The 22,496-nt window shown below is 59.8% G+C and overlaps 1 protein-coding gene across 1 annotated transcript in view; it reads right to left on the bottom strand.

Moving 5' to 3' along the window:
- Positions 1–646: 646 nt before the first annotated feature.
- Positions 647–22,496, bottom strand: part of hace1 (HECT domain and ankyrin repeat containing E3 ubiquitin protein ligase 1) — a 106,843-nt gene continuing 84,993 nt past the window's right edge. Inside the window, exon 24 of the mRNA XM_075464650.1 lies at positions 647–4,236. Within this exon, the coding sequence (XP_075320765.1) occupies positions 4,134–4,236 (103 nt within the window). The 3' untranslated portion in view covers positions 647–4,133. The remainder of the gene's footprint in view (positions 4,237–22,496) is intronic.

Raw genomic sequence — 22,496 nt, 5'->3', positions numbered from 1 at the left:
ATATCCTTTGAATGGTGTTACAGTGCCGCCGTCGCGGTGGCCCCCTGCCCCCCTCCCCCCCTTTTTCTGTCTTCTCAAACCCCAGCTGGTCGAGGCGGATGGCCACCCTTCCTGAGTCTGGTTCTGCCAGAGGTTTCTTCCTGTTAAAAGGGAGTCGTTTCTCTCCACAGTCGCCTCAGGCACGCTCAGGCCGGGAGATTGGACCGAAAAACAAAAAGTTTTCAGTGCAATCTGTTGGTTTTCTTAGCTAGGAAATTGTTTTTGAATTGGCTCTATATGAACGAATTGGATTATTTTATGAATTATGATTATTATTAATTAATTGAATTCCAATTGGCTTGAATTGGATTTACTATCTAAGTGCCTTGAGATGACATTTGTTGTATTTGGCGCTATATAAATAAAAATGAATTGAATTGAATTGAATATCTAAACCTGAACTTATCTTACTAAGCTATCAATCCTGCTTTGTACTTTAGCCTCCCGAGTAAGGATGATATGATTTTCTATCATGTGCTGGTACTATAAGCTTAGAAGTGAAAGAGGACATACTCATTTTCTCATGACTGAACCTCTAGTTTTTCAGCCAATTATTGAGATGTTTGACTCAACAAGTTTGCATCTGCAGATCACCAAACCAACTGGATTACGAAAACAAGTTTTTATTGGACAAAAATTTCAAAGCACAACAGGAACTTTTAGATAAAATTCCCCATTTGATGGTGAAGAAATTTACAGTACAAGTATAAAGACTCAATTTACAATAAACAACAACATTTATGTACATAAGCATTTAAGACAGGGAATTCAAAACAATACATCATTTGAAATATCAAATGTATGTCTGAACTCCCTTTATCAATAGAAAGAGGGGAAGCTAAGAGACATCTATGCCATACATTCAGGACATGATCTCTTTCAGCATGCTTTCTCAGAAAAGACAAAAGAATGATTTGAAAAGGATTCCAGCCATTTTTTGGCACTGCGAGACAAACCGTGATAATGCAGACCATTTCTCATCATGACAAATACAAACAAAAAAAACTATAGTTTAAGGATATTGATATTCATTCATGATATAAAAATACAGAACACAGCAAAAGACTTAAAAATGACAACAAATTCTCTATTATAAATCATGAGACTCAGATTTGATTCTGCAGGAAATGGGGCCAGCAGCTGTCTCTACAAATGTGAAACACATAAGTGAAATCTGGTTTTTTATTACCTTTAATGCATGTATTTTGTTGGAAAAAATGATGAAACTATTTATTTGCACTGATATCACCCATTCTGCAGTGTGTTCCTGCAGTGTCATTTTCCTTGTTCAGCTCCCTTATTTCAAATTGTGATTCACTTTCATGGTTTAGAAAAAAGCAGCACTTACATTTTGCTAATCAGTTTGGATTAATCTTTTTTGTGTTCCAATACGAACAAAGCTACCCTAAAAAGCAAAAAACTTTCTAACTACTCCTAATGATCAACAACATTCTGATTATACAGAGCATCCAGAAAGTATTCACAGCTCCACTTTGTCCACAATATCCTGTTACAGCCTTATTCCCAAAGAGATTAAGTGTATCTTTTAACTCAACTTCTACACACAATACCCTATAATGACAAAGTGAAACCAGCTTGTTTGAAACTTTTTAAATTTATTAAGAATAAAAACCAAAAATAAAACATGTACATAAGTATTCACAGCGTTTGCCATGACCCTCCAAAGTGAGCTCAGGTTCATCCTGTTTCCACTGATCATCCTTCAGAAGTTTCTGTGACCTGACTGCAGTCCACCTGGGGTAAATTCAGCTGATTGGTGATGATTTGGAAAAGCACACACTTTTCTATGAAAGGTCCCGTAGTTGACAGTGCATGCCAGAGCACAAACAAGACATGAAGTCTAAGGACTTGCCTGTAGACCTCTGAGACAGGATTGTATGGAGGCACAGATCTGGGGAAGGCTGCAGAAAAAATGCTGCAGCATTGAAGATCCCACTGAGCACAGTGGGCTCCATCATCCATCCATTTGGAACCACCAGGACTCTTCCAAGAGCTGGCCCGACCACTCTGAGCGATCGGGGTGGAAGGGCCTCAGTCAGGGAGGTGACCAAGAACCCGATGGTCACTCTGACAGAGCTCCATCACTGCTCTGTGGAGAGAGGAGAACCTTCCAGAAGGACAACCATTTGCAGCTCTCCAACAATCAGGCCTGTATGGTAGGGTGGCAGGCAGAAGCCACTCCTCAGTGAAAGGCACATGGCAGGCCGCCTGGAGTTTGCTCCTGAAAGACTGTCAGAGGATGAGAAAGGAAGTTCTCTGGTCTGATGAAACAAAGATTGAACTCTTTGGCCTGAATGCCTCCTATATCAGGAGAAAAGCAGGCACTGGTCATCAGCTGGCTAATACCATCCCTACAGTGAAGCATGGTGGTGGCAGAAGCATGTAAATGTTTTATTTTATTAATTTGTTTAAATAAATTTGCAAAGATTTCAAACAAACTTGTTTTACTTTGTCATTATGGGGTATCGTATATAATTTTGAGGTAAAAGATGAATTGAATGTATTTGGGAATAAGGCTGTAACAGGATATTGTGGAAGAAGTGGAGCTGTGAATACTTTCCGGATGTACTGTATACCTTAAAGTGGAGCTGTCACTGATTAAATCCCTAAAGCTCCTTCGGCTCGATGGGAGCAAACTCTGGAGCCGGGTTAAACCCGTAAACAGGCTGAATCCAAAGAAAAGGAGGCTCCTACAGCAACACTGTCTTTATTGGGCTGGAATGTCTGGTGGTTGGTCACAGTAACCACATCTTAGCATTTTAATCACCCAATTTAACCACAATACAACTTAATATTGTGGTTCAATTGATTTGATATCTTTTCAGTGTTTCTTCTGTAAAATGTTTGACCCACAATAGATTTTCATCTAAACTAAAAATCAAGCAGAACTCAACGTGCTGAATTAACTTGATGTACTTTCTCATCTAAAGGAGCAGCCTATGCTAACATTTCAAGTGTGTTGCATTACCATGGAAACCATGCATTCAGTTGATAAAGAATGGGAATATATATTTTTATATCTTGTTACTAACTATATAGTAGACTGCTAATGCATTTCAAACACTAGTTTAACAGCAGCAGTGCTTCATAATAAGGCTTCTTTGCATAAACCAATGCCAGCAGAATATACACTCTGAATCTGAAAAGAAAAATAGCACAAGGTTTCCGTTTGGGACTGAGAACATGATGCAATAAACATCTCTTTACAACACTGACATAAATCTTCATAGAAATCTGTTTGCACCCATAATTTCTTTTTTTTCATTGCACTGTATCCTTATACATGAGCACTGACCGAGGCTGCAACTATTTAATAATCTTCAATAAACTAAGAACAAATTGATATTATCCAGAAAGTCAATATGTCGAAACATGCCAACTGTTTTCAGAGCTCACACAGAAATGTTCAAAGATTGAGCTCCGATAAAACTTGCGTGCACATCTCAGGCCAAAGGAAGAGAGGAACCACTTTCTGAATTTAGAATAAAATCACAGTAATGAGCACACTCCGTCAGCTGTGTGCACCAAACAGCGAATCAGAAGCTTTACTCAAGATTCTACAGAATAGCTGGCGCAGCACACCGTGCACGGCTGTCAGCCAGAAATCTAACAGGGCCTTACCGTTTTATTCTTTTATAATCAAAAAAAGAGAAGAGATCAATACATTTCAAAAGGGTGTTAAAAAAACCACCAAACTAAACATTTTCAAAGCCTTGGCATCATACTGGTAATGGTGTCTTAAAGCTGTGGTCAGAGCGGGGAGCTGGGACCATGCTGAAACATGATACTGTATACCGATGATATGATGCTATTCCATGGACTGCATGTTCAACTGATGCGTTCTCTGAGCCGATCCCAGCAGCCACTGGGCCAGAGGCGGGGCCACACAGACACACAACCACGCACGCTAATAATAATAACCAGAATAATCTGAACATTAGTACAAGTACCATCACGTTGAATGTCCCTTGTTTATCTAGTTAAAGTTGAACCTGAACTCTTTGAGGGGAAAACAGACCAACGATGGGGAAGTGTAAGCCTGGACATCCTCAGCAGCAGGAAGGGAAGGCTGTTTAGGCCATGGTGTATCCATAGCTCCCACAATGCAGCGCCACAAGCAGCCTGTCCCTCAGAACCTCCAGGCTGGGGTATTCTGGGAGTTTAAGCATGTTGATACTGTTGACGGGGGGGAGAAGAGAAGATGTGATTACTGAGAGTGAACACTGTGGTCACAGCAGCCAAAATGTAGCAAAGGAGGAAGCTTTCCATCAGTGTGCCACCAGCCCAGTGCCACCAGTACAGCCCAGTGCCACCAGCCCAGTGCCACCAGCCCAGTGCGGTGCCACCAGTACAGACCGGTGCCACCAGTACAGCCCAGTGGCACCAGTACAGCCCAGTGGCACCATTACAGCTCAGTACAGCCCAGTGCCACCAGTACAGCCCAGTGCCACCAGTACAGGCCAGTGCCACCAGTAGAGCCCAGTGCCACCAGTACAGCCAAGTGGCACCAGTACAGGCCAGTGCCACCAGTACAGCCCAGTACAACCAGTACAGCCCGGTGCCACCAGTACAGCCCAGTGCCACCAGCCCAGTGGCACCAGTACAGCCCAGTGCCACCAGTACAGCCCAGTGCCACCAGTACAGCCCAGTACAGCCTAGTGCCACCAGTACAGCCCAGTGCCACCAGGACAGCCCGGTGCCACCAGTAAAGCCCAGTGCCACCAGCCCAGTGGCACCAGTACAGCCCAGTGCCACCAGGACAGTGCCACCGGTACAGTGGCACCAGTACAGCCCAGTGGTACCAGTACAGCCCAGTGGCACCAGTACAGCCCAGTGCCACCAGTACAGCCCAGTGGCACCAGGACAGTCCAGTACCACCAGTACAGCCCAGTAAAGCCCAGGACAGCCCAGTGCCACCAGTACAGGCCAGTGCCACCAGTACAGCCCAGTGCCACCAGTAAAGGCCAGTGCCACCAGTACAGGCCAGTGCCACCAGTACAGCCCAGTGCCACCAGTACAGGCCAGTACCACCAGTACAGCCCAGTGCCACCAGTACAGGCCAGTGGCACCAGTACAGCCCAGTGCCACCAGCCCAGTGCCACCAGCCCAGTGCCACCAGTACAGTCCGGTGCAGCCCAGTGCCGCCAGGACAGCCCAGGGCCACCAGTACAGCCCAGTGCCACCAGTGCCACCAGTACAGCCCGTTGCCACCAGTACAGCCCGGTGGCACCAGTACAGCCCAGTACAGCCCAGTGGCACCAGTACAGCCCAGTGCCACCGGTACAGCCCAGTGGCACCAGTACAGCCCAGTGCCACCAGTACAGGCCAGTGCCACCAGTAGAGCCCAGTGGCACCAGTACAGCCCAGTGGCACCAGGACAGTCCAGTACCACCAGTACAGCCCAGGACAGCCCAGTCCCACCAGTACAGGCCAGTGCCACCAGTACAGGCCAGTGCCACCAGTACAGCCCAGTGCCACCAGTACAGGCCAGTACCACCAGTACAGCCCAGTGCCACCAGTACAGGCCAGTGGCACCAGTACAGCCCAGTGCCACCAGCCCAGTGCCACCAGTACAGTCCGGTGCAGCCCAGTGCCACCAGGACAGCCCAGGGCCACCAGTACAGCCCAGTGCCACCAGTACAGCCCGTTGCCACCAGTACAGCCCGGTGGCACCAGTACAGCCCAGTACAGCCCAGTGGCACCAGTACAGCCCAGTGCCACCAGTACAGGCCAGTGCCACCAGTAGAGCCCAGTGCCACCAGTACAGCCCGGTGCCACCAGTAAAGCCCAGTGCCACCAGTACAGCCCAGTGGCACCAGTACAGCAAGTGCCACCAGTAAAGCCCAGTGGCACCAGTACAGCCCAGTGCCTCCAGTACAGGCCAGTGCCACCAGTAGAGCCCAGTGCCACCAGTACAGCCCAGTGGCACCAGGACAGTCCAGTACCACCAGTACAGCCCAGTACAGCCCAGGACAGCCAAGTCCCACCAGTACAGGCCAGTGCCACCAGTACAGGCCAGTGCCACCAGTACAGCCCAGTGCCACCAGTACAGGCCAGTACCACCAGTACAGCCCAGTGCCACCAGTACAGGCCAGTGGCACCAGTACAGCCCAGTGCCACCAGCCCAGTGCCACCAGTACAGTCCGGTGAAGCCCAGTGCCACCAGGACAGCCCAGGGCCACCAGTACAGCCCAGTGCCACCAGTACAGCCCGTTGCCACCAGTACAGCCCGGTGGCACCAGTACAGCCTAGTACAGCCCAGTGGCACCAGTACAGCCCAGTGGCACCAGTACAGCACAGTGGCACCAGTACAGCCCAGTGGCACCAGTACAGGCCAGTGCCACCAGTAGAGCACAGTGCCACCAGTACAGCCCAGTGCCACCAGTACAGGCCAGTGCCACCAGTAGAGCCCAGTGCCACCAGTACAGCCCAGTGGCACCAGTACAATCCAGTGCCACCAGTACAGCCCAGTGCCACAAGTACAGCCCAGTACAGCCCAGTGGCACCAGTACAGCCCAGTACAGCCCAGTGGCACCAGGACAGCCCAGTGCCACCAGTACAGCCCAGTACAGCCCAGTGCCACCAGGACAGCCCAGTGCCACCAGTACAGCCCAGTGCCACCAGGACAGCCCGGTGCCACCAGGACAGCCCGGTGCCACCAGTACAGCCCGGTGCCACCAGTACAGCCCGGTGCCACCAGTACAGGCCAGTGCCACCAGTACAGGCCAGTGACACCAGTACAGCCCAGTGCCACCAGTACAGTCCAGTGCCATCAGTACAGGCCAGTGCCACCAGTACAGCCCAATGGGACCAGTGCCACCAGTACAGCCCGGTGCCACCAGTACAGCCCAGTGCCACCAGTACAGCCCAGCGGCACCAGTACAGCCCAGTGCCACCAGCCCAGTGCCACCAGTAAAGCCCAGTGCCACCAGGACAGCCAGGTGCCACCAGTACAGCCCGGTGCCACCAGTACAGCCCGGTGCCACCAGTACAGCCCGGTGCCACCAGTACTGCCCGGTGGCACCAGTACAGCCCGGTGCCACCAGTACAGCCCAGTGGCACCAGTAGAGCCCAGTACAGCCCAGTGCCACCAGTGCAGCCCAGTGCCACCAGTACAGCCCAGTGGCACCAGTACAGCCCAGTGCCACCAGCACAGCCCAGTGCCACCAGTACAGCCCAGTGGCACGAGCACAGCCCAGTGGCACCAGTACAGCCCAGTGCCACCAGCACAGCCCAGTGCCACCAGTACAGCCCAGTGGCAACAGTACATTCCAGTACAGCCCAGTGCCACCAGTACAGCCCAGTGCCACCAGCACAGCCCAGTGCCACCAGTACAGCCCAGTGGCACCAGCGCAGCCCAGTGGCACCAGTGCAGCCCAGTGGCACCAGCACAGCCCAGTGGCACCAGTACAGCCCGGTGCCACCAGTAGAGCCCAGTGCCACCAGTACAGCCCAGTGCCACCAGTACAGGCCAGTGCCACCAGTACAGCCCAGTGCCACCAGTACAGGCCAGTACCACCAGTACAGCCCAGTGCCACCAGGACAGTCCAGTACCACCAGTACAGCCCAGTACAGCCCAGGAAAGCCCAGTGCCACCAGTAAAAGCCAGTGCCACCAGTACAGGCCAGTGCCACCAGTACAGCCCAGTGCCACCAGTACAGGCCAGTACCACCAGTACAGCCCAGTGCCACCAGTACAGGCCAGTGGCACCAGTACAGCCCAGTGCCACCAGCCCAGTGCCACCAGTACAGTCCGGTGCAGCCCAGTGCCGCCAGGACAGCCCAAGGCCACCAGTACAGCCCAGTGCCACCAGTGCCACCAGTACAGCCCGTTGCCACCAGTACAGCCCGGTGGCACCAGTACAGCCCAGTACAGCCCAGTGGCACCAGTACAGCCCAGTGGCACCAGTACAGCCCAGTGCCACCAGTACAGGCCAGTGCCACCAGTAGAGCCCAGTGCCACCAGTACAGCCCAGTGGCACCAGGACAGTCCAGTACCACCAGTACAGCCCAGTACAGCCCAGGACAGCCCAGTCCCAACAGTACAGGCCAGTGCCACCAGTACAGGCCAGTGCCACCAGTACAGCCCAGTGCCACCAGTACAGGCCAGTACCACCAGTACAGCCCAGTGCCACCAGTACAGGCCAGTGGCACCAGTACAGCCCAGTGCCACCAGCCCAGTGCCACCAGTACAGTCCGGTGCAGCCCAGTGCCACCAGGACAGCCCAGGGCCACCAGTAAAGCCCAGTGCCACCAGTACAGCCCGTTGCCACCAGTACAGCCCGGTGGCACCAGTACAGCCCAGTGGCACCAGTACAGGCCAGTGCCACCAGTAGAGCCCAGTGCCACCAGTACAGCCCGGTGCCACCAGTAAAGCCCAGTGCCACCAGTACAGCCCAGTGGCACCAGTACAGCCAAGTGCCACCAGTAAAGCCCAGTGGCACCAGTACAGCCCAGCGCCACCAGTACAGGCCAGTACCACCAGTAGAGCCCAGTGCCACCAGTACAGCCCAGTGGCATCAGGACAGTCCAGTACCACCAGTACAGCCCAGTACAGCCCAGGACAGCCCAGTCCCACCAGTACAGGCCAGTGCCACCAGTACAGGCCAGTGCCACCAGTACAGCCCAGTGCCACCAGTACAGGCCAGTACCACCAGTACAGCCCAGTGCCACCAGTACAGGCCAGTGGCACCAGTACAGCCCAGTGCCACCAGCCCAGTGCCACCAGTACAGTCCGGTGCAGCCCAGTGCCACCAGGACAGCCCAGGGCCACCAGTACAGCCCAGTGCCACCAGTACAGCCCGTTGCCACCAGTACAGCCCGGTGGCACCAGTACAGCCTAGTACAGCCCAGTGGCACCAGTACAGCCCAGTGGCACCAGTACAGCCCAGTGGCACCAGTACAGCCCAGTGCCACCAGTACAGGCCAGTGCCACCAGTAGAGCCCAGTGCCACCAGTAGAGCCCAGTGCCACCAGTACAGCCCAGTGCCACCAGTACAGGCCAGTGCCACCAGTAGAGCCCAGTGCCACCAGTACAGCCCAGTGGCACCAGTACAATCCAGTGCCAACAGTACAGCCCAGTGCCACCAGTACAGCCCAGTGGCACAAGTACAGCCCAGTACAGCCCAGTGGCACAAGTACAGCCCAGTACAGCCCAGTGGCACCAGTACAGCCCAGTACAGCCCAGTGGCACCAGGACAGCCCAGTGCCACCAGTACAGCCCAGTACAGCCCAGTGCCACCAGGACAGCCCGGTGCCACCAGTACAGCCCGGTGCCACCAGGACAGCCCGGTGCCACCAGTACAGCCCGGTGCCACCAGTACAGGCCAGTGCCACCAGTACAGGCCAGTGCCACCAGTACAGCCCAGTGCCACCAGTACAGTCCAGTGCCATCAGTACAGGCCAGTGCCACCAGTACAGCCCAATGGGACCAGTACAGCCCAGTACAGCCCAGTGCCACCAGTACAGCCCAGTGCCACCAGTACAGCCCGGTGCCACCAGTACAGCCCAGTGCCACCAGTACAGCCCAGCGTCACCAGTACAGCCCAATGCAACCAGCCCAGTGCCACCAGTAAAGCCCAGTGCCACCAGGACAGCCCGGTGCCACCAGTACAGCCCAGTGCCACCAGTACAGCCCGGTGCCACCAGTAAAGCCCGGTGCCACCAGTACAGCCCGGTGCCACCAGTACTGCCCGGTGGCACCAGTACAGCCCAGTACAGCCCAGTGCCACCAGTACAGCCCAGTGCGACCAGTACAGCCCAGTGGCACCAGTACAGCCCAGTACAGCCCAGTGCCACCAGTACAGCCCAGTGCCACCAGTACAGCCCAGTACAGCCCAGTGCAACCAGTACAGCCCAGTGGCACCAGTACAGCCCAGTGCCACCAGCACAGCCCAGTGCCACCAGTACAGCCCAGTGGCACCAGCACAGCCCAGTGGCACCAGTACAGCCCAGTGCCACCAGCACAGCCCAGTGCCACCAGTACAGCCCAGTGGCAACAGTACAGCCCAGTACAGCCCAGTGCCACCAGCACAGCCCAGTGCCACCAGTACAGCCCAGTGGCACCAGCGCAGCCCAGTGGCACCAGTGCAGCCCAGTGGCACCAGCACAGCCCAGTGGCACCAGTACAGCCCGGTGCCACCAGTAGAGCCCAGTGCCACCAGTACAGCCCAGTGCCACCAGTACAGGCCAGTGCCACCAGTAGAGCCCAGTGTCACCAGTACAGCCCAGTGGCACCAGTACAATCCAGTGCCACCAGTACAGCCCAGTGCCACCAGTACAGCCCAGTGCCACCAGTACAGCCCAGTGGCACAAGTACAGCCCAGTACAGCCCAGTGGCACAAGTACAGCCCAGTACAGCCCAGTGGCACCAGTACAGCCCAGTACAGCCCAGTGTTACCAGGACAGCCCAGTGCCACCAGTACAGCCCAGTGGCACCAGTACAATCCAGTGCCACCAATACAGCCCAGTGCCACCAGTACAGCCCAGTGGCACAAGTACAGCCCAGTATAGCCCAGTGGCACAAGTACAGCCCAGTACAGCCCAGTGGCACCAGTACAGCCCAGTACAGCCCAGTGGCACCAGGACAGCCCAGTGCCACCAGTACAGCCCAGTACAGCCCAGTGCCACCAGGACAGCCCAGTGCCACCAGTACAGCCCGGTGCCACCAGGACAGCCCGGTGCCACCAGTACAGCCCGGTGCCACCAGTACAGCCCGGTGCCACCAGTACAGCCCGGTGCCACCAGTACAGCCCAGTGCCACCAGTACAGTCCAGTGCCATCAGTACAGGCCAGTGCCACCAGTACAGCCCAATGGGACCAGTACAGCCCAGTACAGCCCAGTACAGCCCAGTGCCACCAGTACAGCCCGGTGCCACCAGTACAGCCCAGTGCCACCAGTACAGCCCAGCGGCACCAGTACAGCCCAGTGCCACCAGCCCAGTGCCACCAGTAAAGCCCAGTGCCACCAGGACAGCCCGGTGCCACCAGTACAATCCGGTGCCACCAGTACAGCCCGGTGCCACCGGCACCAGTACAGCCCAGTACAGCCCAGTGCCACCAGTACAGCCCGGTGCCACCAGTACAGCCCAGTGGCACCAGTACAGCCCAGTACAGCCCAGTGGCACCAGTACAGCCCAGTGCAACCAGTACAGCCCAGTGGCACCAGTACAGCCCAGTGCCACCAGTACAGCCCAGTGCCACCAGCACAGCCCAGTGGCAACAGTACAGCCCAGTGCCACCAGCACAGCCCAGTGCCACCAGTACAGCCCAGTGGCAACAGTACAGCCCAGTACAGCCCAGTGCCACCAGTGCAGCCCGGTGCCACCAGTACAGCCCAGTGCTACCAGTACAGCCCGGTGCCACCAGTACAGCCCGGTGCCACCAGTACAGCCCGGTGCCACCAGTACAGCCCAGTGCCACCAGTACAGCCCAGCGGCACCAGTACAGCCCAGTGCCACCAGCCCAGTGCCACCAGTACAGCCCAGTGCCACCAGCACAGCCCAGTGCCACCAGTACAGCCCAGTGCCACCAGCACAGCCCAGTGCCACCAGTACAGCCCAGTGCCACCAGCACAGCCCAGTGGCACCAGTACAGCCCAGTGCCACCAGCACAGCCCAGTGCCACCAGTACAGCCCAGCGGCACCAGTACAGCCCAGTGCCACCAGCCCAGTGCCACCAGTAAAGCCCAGTGCCACCAGGACAGCCCGGTGCCACCAGTACAGCCCAGTGCCACCAGTACAGCCCAGTGCCACCAGCACAGCCCAGTGCCACCAGTACAGCCCAGTGCCACCAGCACAGCCCAGTGCCACCAGTACAGCCCAGTGCCACCAGCCCAGTGCCACCAGTAAAGCCCGGTGCCACCAGTACAGCCAGGTGCCACCAGTACTGCCCGGTGGCACCAGTACAGCCCAGTACAGCCCAGTGCCACCAGTACAGCCCGGTGCCACCAGTACAGCCCAGTACAGCCCAGTGCCATCAGTACAGCCCAGTGCCACCAGTACAGCCCAGTACAGCCCAGTACAGCCCAGTGGCACCAGTACAGCCCAGTGGCACCAGTACAGCCCAGTGCCACCAGTACAGCCCAGTGGCACCAGTACAGCCCAGTGCCACCAGTACAGCCCAGTGCCACCAGCACAGCCCAGTGGCAACAGTACAGCCCAGTGCCACCAGCACAGCCCAGTGCCACCAGTACAGCCCAGTGCCACCAGCACAGCCCAGTGCCACCAGTACAGCCCAGTGGCACCAGCACAGCCCAGTGGCACCAGTACAGCCCAGTGCCACCAGCACAGCCCAGTGCCACCAGCACATCCCAGTGCCACCAGTACAGCCCAGTGGCAACAGTACAGCCCAGTACAGCCCAGTGCCACCAGCAAAGCCCAGTGCCACCAGTACAGCCCAGTGGCACCAGCGCAGCCCAGTGGCACCAGTGCAGCCCAGTGGCACCAGCACAGCCCGGTGCCACCAGTACAGCCCGGTGCCACCAGTACAGCCCGGTGCCACCAGTACAGCCCAGTGCCACCAGTACAGCCCAGCGGCACCAGTACAGCCCAGTGCCACCAGCCCAGTGCCACCAGTACAGCCCAGTGCCACCAGCACAGCCCAGTGCCACCAGTACAGCCCAGTGCCACCAGCACAGCCCAGTGCCACCAGTACAGCCCAGTGCCACCAGCACAGCCCAGTGGCACCAGTACAGCCCAGTGCCACCAGCACAGCCCAGTGCCACCAGTACAGCCCAGCGGCACCAGTACAGCCCAGTGCCACCAGCCCAGTGCCACCAGTAAAGCCCAGTGCCACCAGGACAGCCCGGTGCCACCAGTACAGCCCAGTGCCACCAGTACAGCCCAGTGCCACCAGCACAGCCCAGTGCCACCAGTACAGCCCAGTGCCACCAGCACAGCCCAGTGCCACCAGTACAGCCCAGTGCCACCAGCACAGCCCAGTGCCACCAGTACAGCCCAGTGCCACCAGCACAGCCCAGTGCCACCAGCCCAGTGCCACCAGTAAAGCCCAGTGCCACCAGGACAGCCCGGTGCCACCAGTACAGCCCGGTGCCACCAGTACAGCCCAGTGCCACCAGTACAGCCCAGTGGCACCAGTACAGCCCAGTGCCACCAGCCCAGTGCCACCAGTAAAGCCCGGTGCCACCAGTACAGCCAGGTGCCACCAGTACTGCCCGGTGGCACCAGTACAGCCCAGTACAGCCCAGTGCCACCAGTACAGCCCGGTGCCACCAGTACAGCCCAGTACAGCCCAGTGCCATCAGTACAGCCCAGTGCCACCAGTACAGCCCAGTACAGCCCAGTACAGCCCAGTGGCACCAGTACAGCCCAGTGGCACCAGTACAGCCCAGTGCCACCAGTACAGCCCAGTGGCACCAGTACAGCCCAGTGCCACCAGTACAGCCCAGTGCCACCAGCACAGCCCAGTGGCAACAGTACAGCCCAGTGCCACCAGCACAGCCCAGTGCCACCAGTACAGCCCAGTGGCAACAGTACAGCCCAGTACAGCCCAGTGCCACCAGCACAGCCCAGTGCCACCAGTACAGCCCAGTGGCACCAGCACAGCCCAGTGGCACCAGTACAGCCCAGTGCCACCAGCACATCCCAGTGCCACCAGTACAGCCCAGTGGCAACAGTACAGCCCAGTACAGCCCAGTGCCACCAGCAAAGCCCAGTGCCACCAGTACAGCCCAGTGGCACCAGCGCAGCCCAGTGGCACCAGTGCAGCCCAGTGGCACCAGCACAGCCCAGTGGCACCAGTACAGCCCAGTACAGCCCAGTGGCACCAGTACAGCCCGGTGCCACCAGTACAGCCAGGTGCCACCAGTACAGCCCGGTGGCACCAGTACAGCCCGGTGCCACCAGTACAGCCAGGTGCCACCAGTACAGCCCGGTGGCACCAGTACAGCCCGGTGCCACCAGTACAGCCCCGTGCCACCAGTACAGCCCAGTACAGCCCAGTACAGCCCAGTGCCACCAGTACAGCCCAGTGGCACCAGTACAGCCCAGTGGCACCAGTACAGCCCAGTGCCACCAGCACAGCCCAGTGCCACCAGTACAGCCCAGTGCCACCAGCACAGCCCAGTGCCACCAGTACAGCCCAGTGCCACCAGCACAGCCCAGTGCCACCAGTACAGCCCAGTGCCACCAGCACAGCCCAGTGGCACCAGTACAGCCCAGTGCCACCAGCACAGCCCAGTGCCACCAGTACAGCCCAGCGGCACCAGTACAGCCCAGTGCCACCAGCCCAGTGCCACCAGTAAAGCCCAGTGCCACCAGGACAGCCCGGTGCCACCAGTACAGCCCGGTGCCACCAGTACAGCCCAGTGCCACCAGTACAGCCCAGTGGCACCAGTACAGCACAGTGCCACCAGCCCAGTGCCACCAGTGAAGCCCGGTGCCACCAGTACAGCCCGGTGCCACCAGTACTGCCCGGTGGCACCAGTACAGCCCAGTACAGCCCAGTGCCACCAGTACAGCCCGGTGCCACCAGTACAGCCCAGTGCCACCAGTACAGCCCAGTGGCACCAGTACAGCCCAGTGGCACCAGTACAGCCCAGTGCCACCAGTACAGCCCAGTGGCACCAGTACAGCCCAGTGCCACCAGTACAGCCCAGTGCCACCAGTACAGCCCAGTGGCAACAGTACAGCCCAGTACAGCCCAGTGCCACCAGTGCAGCCCAGTGCCACCAGTGCAGCCCAGTGCCACCAGTGCAGCCCAGTGGCACCAGTGCAGCCCAGTGGCACCAGTACAGCCCAGTGGCACCAGTACAGCCCAGTGGCACCAGTACAGCCCGGTGCCACCAGTACAGCCAGGTGCCACCAGTACAGCCCGGTGGCACCAGTACAGCCCAGTGCCACCAGTACAGCCCGGTGGCACCAGTACAGCCCAGTGCCACCAGTACAGCCCGGTGCCACCAGTACAGCCCAGTGGCACCAGTACAGCCCAGTATCACCAGCCCAGTGCCACCAGCACAGCCCAGTGCCACCAGCACAGCCCAGTGCCACCAGCACAGCCCAGTGGCACCAGCACAGCCCAGTGCCACCAGTACAGCCCAGTGCCACCAGTACAGCCCAGCGGCAACAGTACAGCCCAGTGCCACCAGTAAAGCCCAGTGCCACCAGGACAGCCCGGTGCCACCAGTACAGCCCGGTGCCACCAGTACAGCCCGGTGCCACCAGTACAGCCCAGTGGCACCAGTACAGCCCGGTGCCACCAGCCCAGTGCCACCAGTAAAGCCCGGTGCCACCAGTACAGCCCGGTGCCACCAGTACTGCCCGGTGGCACCAGTACAGCCCAGTAAAGCCCAGTGCCACCAGGACAGCCCGGTGCCACCAGTACAGCCCGGTGCCACCAGTACAGCCCAGTGCCACCAGTACAGCCCAGTGCCACCAGCCCAGTGCCACCAGTAAAGCCCGGTGCCACCAGTACAGCCCGGTGCCACCAGTACTGCCCGGTGGCACCAGTACAGCCCAGTACAGCCCAGTACAGCCCAGTGGCACCAGTACAGCCCAGTGGCACCAGCACAGCCCAGTGCCACCAGCACAGCCCAGTGCCACCAGCACAGCCCAGTGCCACCAGCACAGCCCAGTGCCACCAGTACAGCCCAGTGCCACCAGCACAGCCCAGTGGCACCAGTACAGCCCAGTACCACCAGCACAGCCCAGTGCCACCAGTACAGCCCAGCGGCACCAGTACAGCCCAGTGCCACCAGCCCAGTGCCACCAGTAAAGCCCAGTGCCACCAGGACAGCCCGGTGCCACCAGTACAGCCCAGTGCCACCAGTACAGCCCAGTGCCACCAGCACAGCCCAGTGCCACCAGTACAGCCCAGTGCCACCAGCACAGCCCAGTGCCACCAGCACAGCCCAGTGCCACCAGCACAGCCCAGTGCCACCAGCACAGCCCAGTGCCACCAGTACAGCCCAGTGCCACCAGCACAGCCCAGTGCCACCAGTAAAGCCCAGTGCCACCAGGACAGCCCGGTGCCACCAGTACAGCCCGGTGCCACCAGTACAGCCCAGTGCCACCAGTACAGCCCAGTGGCACCAGTACAGCCCAGTGCCACCAGCCCAGTGCCACCAGTAAAGCCCGGTGCCACCAGTACAGCCCGGTGCCACCAGTACTGCCCGGTGGCACCAGTACAGCCCAGTACAGCCCAGTGCCACCAGTACAGCCCGGTGCCACCAGTACAGCCCAGTACAGCCCAGTGCCATCAGTACAGCCCAGTGCCACCAGTACAGCCCAGTACAGCCCAGTACAGCCCAGTGGCACCAGTACAGCCCAGTGCCACCAGTACAGCCCAGTGGCACCAGTACAGCCCAGTGCCACCAGCACAGCCCAGTGGCAACAGTACAGCCCAGTGCCACCAGCACAGCCCAGTGCCACCAGTACAGCCCAGTGGCAACAGTACAGCCCAGTACAGCCCAGTGCCACCAGTGCAGCCCAGTGGCACCAGTGCAGCCCAGTGGCACCAGTACAGCCCAGTGGCACCAGTACAGCCCAGTACAGCCCAGTGGCACCAGTACAGCCCGGTGCCACCAGTACAGCCAGGTGCCACCAGTACAGCCCGGTGGCACCAGTACAGCCCAGTGCCACCAGTACAGCCCGGTGCCACCAGTACAGCCCAGTACAGCCTAGTGCCACCAGTACAGCCCAGTGGCACCAGTACAGCCCAGTGCCACCAGCCCAGTGCCACCAGCACAGCCCAGTGCCACCAGCACAGCCCAGTGGCACCAGCACAGCCCAGTGCCACCAGTACAGCCCAGTGCCACCAGTACAGCCCAGCGGCAACAGTACAGCCCAGTGCCACCAGTAAAGCCCAGTGCCACCAGGACAGCCCGGTGCCACCAGTACAGCCCGGTGCCACCAGTACAGCCCAGTGCCACCAGTAAAGCCCGGTGCCACCAGTACAGCCCGGTGCCACCAGTACTGCCCGGTGGCACCAGTACAGCCCAGTAAAGCCCAGTGCCACCAGGACAGCCCGGTGCCACCAGTACAGCCCGGTGCCACCAGTACAGCCCAGTGCCACCAGTACAGCCCAGTGCCACCAGTACAGCCCAGTGGCACCAGTACAGTCCAGTGCCACCAGCCCAGTGCCACCAGTAAAGCCCGGTGCCACCAGTACAGCCCGGTGCCACCAGTACAGCCCAGTGCCACCAGTACAGCCCAGTGCCACCAGCACAGCCCAGTGCCACCAGTACAGCCCAGTGCCACCAGCACAGCCCAGTGGCACCAGTACAGCCCAGTGCCACCAGCACAGCCCAGTGCCACCAGTACAGCCCAGCGGCACCAGTACAGCCCAGTGCCACCAGCCCAGTGCCACCAGTAAAGCCCAGTGCCACCAGGACAGCCCGGTGCCACCAGTACAGCCCGGTGCCACCAGTACAGCCCAGTGCCACCAGTACAGCCCAGTGGCACCAGTACAGCACAGTGCCACCAGCCCAGTGCCACCAGTGAAGCCCGGTGCCACCAGTACAGCCCGGTGCCACCAGTACTGCCCGGTGGCACCAGTACAGCCCAGTACAGCCCAGTGCCACCAGTACAGCCCGGTGCCACCAGTACAGCCCAGTGCCACCAGTACAGCCCAGTGGCACCAGTACAGCCCAGTGGCACCAGTACAGCCCAGTGCCACCAGTACAGCCCAGTGGCACCAGTACAGCCCAGTGCCACCAGTACAGCCCAGTGCCACCAGTACAGCCCAGTGGCAACAGTACAGCCCAGTACAGCCCAGTGCCACCAGTGCAGCCCAGTGCCACCAGTGCAGCCCAGTGCCACCAGTGCAGCCCAGTGGCACCAGTGCAGCCCAGTGGCACCAGTACAGCCCAGTGGCACCAGTACAGCCCAGTGGCACCAGTACAGCCCGGTGCCACCAGTACAGCCAGGTGCCACCAGTACAGCCCGGTGGCACCAGTACAGCCCAGTGCCACCAGTACAGCCCGGTGGCACCAGTACAGCCCAGTGCCACCAGTACAGCCCGGTGCCACCAGTACAGCCCAGTGGCACCAGTACAGCCCAGTATCACCAGCCCAGTGCCACCAGCACAGCCCAGTGCCACCAGCACAGCCCAGTGCCACCAGCACAGCCCAGTGGCACCAGCACAGCCCAGTGCCACCAGTACAGCCCAGTGCCACCAGTACAGCCCAGCGGCAACAGTACAGCCCAGTGCCACCAGTAAAGCCCAGTGCCACCAGGACAGCCCGGTGCCACCAGTACAGCCCGGTGCCACCAGTACAGCCCGGTGCCACCAGTACAGCCCAGTGGCACCAGTACAGCCCGGTGCCACCAGCCCAGTGCCACCAGTAAAGCCCGGTGCCACCAGTACAGCCCGGTGCCACCAGTACTGCCCGGTGGCACCAGTACAGCCCAGTAAAGCCCAGTGCCACCAGGACAGCCCGGTGCCACCAGTACAGCCCGGTGCCACCAGTACAGCCCAGTGCCACCAGTACAGCCCAGTGCCACCAGCCCAGTGCCACCAGTAAAGCCCGGTGCCACCAGTACAGCCCGGTGCCACCAGTACTGCCCGGTGGCACCAGTACAGCCCAGTACAGCCCAGTACAGCCCAGTGGCACCAGTACAGCCCAGTGGCACCAGCACAGCCCAGTGCCACCAGCACAGCCCAGTGCCACCAGCACAGCCCAGTGCCACCAGCACAGCCCAGTGCCACCAGTACAGCCCAGTGCCACCAGCACAGCCCAGTGGCACCAGTACAGCCCAGTACCACCAGCACAGCCCAGTGCCACCAGTACAGCCCAGCGGCACCAGTACAGCCCAGTGCCACCAGCCCAGTGCCACCAGTAAAGCCCAGTGCCACCAGGACAGCCCGGTGCCACCAGTACAGCCCAGTGCCACCAGTACAGCCCAGTGCCACCAGCACAGCCCAGTGCCACCAGTACAGCCCAGTGCCACCAGCACAGCCCAGTGCCACCAGCACAGCCCAGTGCCACCAGCACAGCCCAGTGCCACCAGCACAGCCCAGTGCCACCAGTACAGCCCAGTGCCACCAGCACAGCCCAGTGCCACCAGTAAAGCCCAGTGCCACCAGGACAGCCCGGTGCCACCAGTACAGCCCGGTGCCACCAGTACAGCCCAGTGCCACCAGTACAGCCCAGTGGCACCAGTACAGCCCAGTGCCACCAGCCCAGTGCCACCAGTAAAGCCCGGTGCCACCAGTACAGCCCGGTGCCACCAGTACTGCCCGGTGGCACCAGTACAGCCCAGTACAGCCCAGTGCCACCAGTACAGCCCGGTGCCACCAGTACAGCCCAGTACAGCCCAGTGCCATCAGTACAGCCCAGTGCCACCAGTACAGCCCAGTACAGCCCAGTACAGCCCAGTGGCACCAGTACAGCCCAGTGCCACCAGTACAGCCCAGTGGCACCAGTACAGCCCAGTGCCACCAGTACAGCCCAGTGCCACCAGCACAGCCCAGTGGCAACAGTACAGCCCAGTGCCACCAGCACAGCCCAGTGCCACCAGTACAGCCCAGTGGCAACAGTACAGCCCAGTACAGCCCAGTGCCACCAGTGCAGCCCAGTGGCACCAGTGCAGCCCAGTGGCACCAGTACAGCCCAGTGGCACCAGTACAGCCCAGTACAGCCCAGTGGCACCAGTACAGCCCGGTGCCACCAGTACAGCCAGGTGCCACCAGTACAGCCCGGTGGCACCAGTACAGCCCAGTGCCACCAGTACAGCCCGGTGCCACCAGTACAGCCCAGTACAGCCTAGTGCCACCAGTACAGCCCAGTGGCACCAGTACAGCCCAGTGCCACCAGCCCAGTGCCACCAGCACAGCCCAGTGCCACCAGCACAGCCCAGTGGCACCAGCACAGCCCAGTGCCACCAGTACAGCCCAGTGCCACCAGTACAGCCCAGCGGCAACAGTACAGCCCAGTGCCACCAGTAAAGCCCAGTGCCACCAGGACAGCCCGGTGCCACCAGTACAGCCCGGTGCCACCAGTACAGCCCAGTGCCACCAGTAAAGCCCGGTGCCACCAGTACAGCCCGGTGCCACCAGTACTGCCCGGTGGCACCAGTACAGCCCAGTAAAGCCCAGTGCCACCAGGACAGCCCGGTGCCACCAGTACAGCCCGGTGCCACCAGTACAGCCCAGTGCCACCAGTACAGCCCAGTGCCACCAGTACAGCCCAGTGGCACCAGTACAGTCCAGTGCCACCAGCCCAGTGCCACCAGTAAAGCCCGGTGCCACCAGTACAGCCCGGTGCCACCAGTACAGCCCAGTGGCACCAGTACAGCCCAGTGCCACCAGCCCAGTGCCACCAGCACAGCCCAGTGCCACCAGCACAGCCCAGTGGCACCAGCACAGCCCAGTGCCACCAGTACAGCCCAGTGCCACCAGTACAGCCCAGCGGCAACAGTACAGCCCAGTGCCACCAGTAAAGCCCAGTGCCACCAGGACAGCCCGGTGCCACCAGTACAGCCCGGTGCCACCAGTACAGCCCAGTGCCACCAGTAAAGCCCGGTGCCACCAGTACAGCCCGGTGCCACCAGTACTGCCCGGTGGCACCAGTACAGCCCAGTAAAGCCCAGTGCCACCAGGACAGCCCGGTGCCACCAGTACAGCCCGGTGCCACCAGTACAGCCCAGTGCCACCAGTACAGCCCAGTGCCACCAGTACAGCCCGGTGCCACCAGTACAGCCCAGTGCCACCAGTACAGCCCAGTGCCACCAGTACAGCCCAGTGGCACCAGTACAGCCCAGTACAGCCCAGTGCCACCAGTACAGCCCAGTGCCACCAGTACAGCCCAGTACAGCCCAGTGGCACCAGTACAGCCCAGTGGCACCAGTACAGCCCAGTGCCACCAGTACAGCCCAGTGCCACCAGCACAGCCCAGTGCCACCAGTACAGCCCAGTGCCACCAGCACAGCCCAGTGGCAACAGTACAGCCCAGTGCCACCAGCACAGCCCAGTGCCACCAGTACAGCCCAGTGGCAACAGTACAGCCCAGTGCCACCAGTGCAGCCCAGTGCCACCAGTGCAGCCCAGTGCCACCAGTGCAGCCCAGTGGCACCAGTGCAGCCCAGTGGCACCAGTACAGCCCAGTGGCACCAGTACAGCCCAGTGGCACCAGTACAGCCCGGTGCCACCAGTACAGCCAGGTGCCACCAGTACAGCCCGGTGGCACCAGTACAGCCCAGTGCCACCAGTACAGCCCGGTGGCACCAGTACAGCCCAGTGCCACCAGTACAGCCCGGTGCCACCAGTACAGCCCAGTGGCACCAGTACAGCCCAGTATCACCAGCCCAGTGCCACCAGCACAGCCCAGTGCCACCAGCACAGCCCAGTGGCACCAGCACAGCCCAGTGCCACCAGTACAGCCCAGTGCCACCAGTACAGCCCAGCGGCAACAGTACAGCCCAGCGGCAACAGTAAAGCCCAGTGCCACCAGGACAGCCCGGTGCCACCAGTACAGCCCGGTGCCACCAGTACAGCCCGGTGCCACCAGTACAGCCCAGTGGCACCAGTACAGCCCGGTGCCACCAGCCCAGTGCCACCAGTAAAGCCCGGTGCCACCAGTACAGCCCGGTGCCACCAGTACTGCCCGGTGGCACCAGTACAGCCCAGTAAAGCCCAGTGCCACCAGGACAGCCCGGTGCCACCAGTACAGCCCGGTGCCACCAGTACAGCCCAGTGCCACCAGTACAGCCCAGTGCCACCAGCCCAGTGCCACCAGTAAAGCCCGGTGCCACCAGTACAGCCCGGTGCCACCAGTACTGCCCGGTGGCACCAGTACAGCCCAGTACAGCCCAGTACAGCCCAGTGGCACCAGTACAGCCCAGTGGCACCAGCACAGCCCAGTGCCACCAGCACAGCCCAGTGCCACCAGCACAGCCCAGTGCCACCAGCACAGCCCAGTGCCACCAGTACAGCCCAGTGCCACCAGCACAGCCCAGTGGCACCAGTACAGCCCAGTACCACCAGCACAGCCCAGTGCCACCAGTACAGCCCAGCGGCACCAGTACAGCCCAGTGCCACCAGCCCAGTGCCACCAGTAAAGCCCAGTGCCACCAGGACAGCCCGGTGCCACCAGTACAGCCCAGTGCCACCAGTACAGCCCAGTGCCACCAGCACAGCCCAGTGCCACCAGTACAGCCCAGTGCCACCAGCACAGCCCAGTGCCACCAGCACAGCCCAGTGCCACCAGTACAGCCCAGTGCCACCAGCACAGCCCAGTGCCACCAGTACAGCCCAGTGCCACCAGCACAGCCCAGTGCCACCAGTAAAGCCCAGTGCCACCAGGACAGCCCGGTGCCACCAGTACAGCCCGGTGCCACCAGTACAGCCCAGTGCCACCAGTACAGCCCAGTGGCACCAGTACAGCCCAGTGCCACCAGCCCAGTGCCACCAGTAAAGCCCGGTGCCACCAGTACAGCCCGGTGCCACCAGTACTGCCCGGTGGCACCAGTACAGCCCAGT

The sequence above is a fragment of the Odontesthes bonariensis genome, chromosome 5 (genome assembly GCF_027942865.1).
Source record: "Odontesthes bonariensis isolate fOdoBon6 chromosome 5, fOdoBon6.hap1, whole genome shotgun sequence".
NCBI lineage: Eukaryota > Metazoa > Chordata > Actinopteri > Atheriniformes > Atherinopsidae > Odontesthes > Odontesthes bonariensis.
This window is presented reverse-complemented; position numbering and strand designations above follow the sequence as displayed.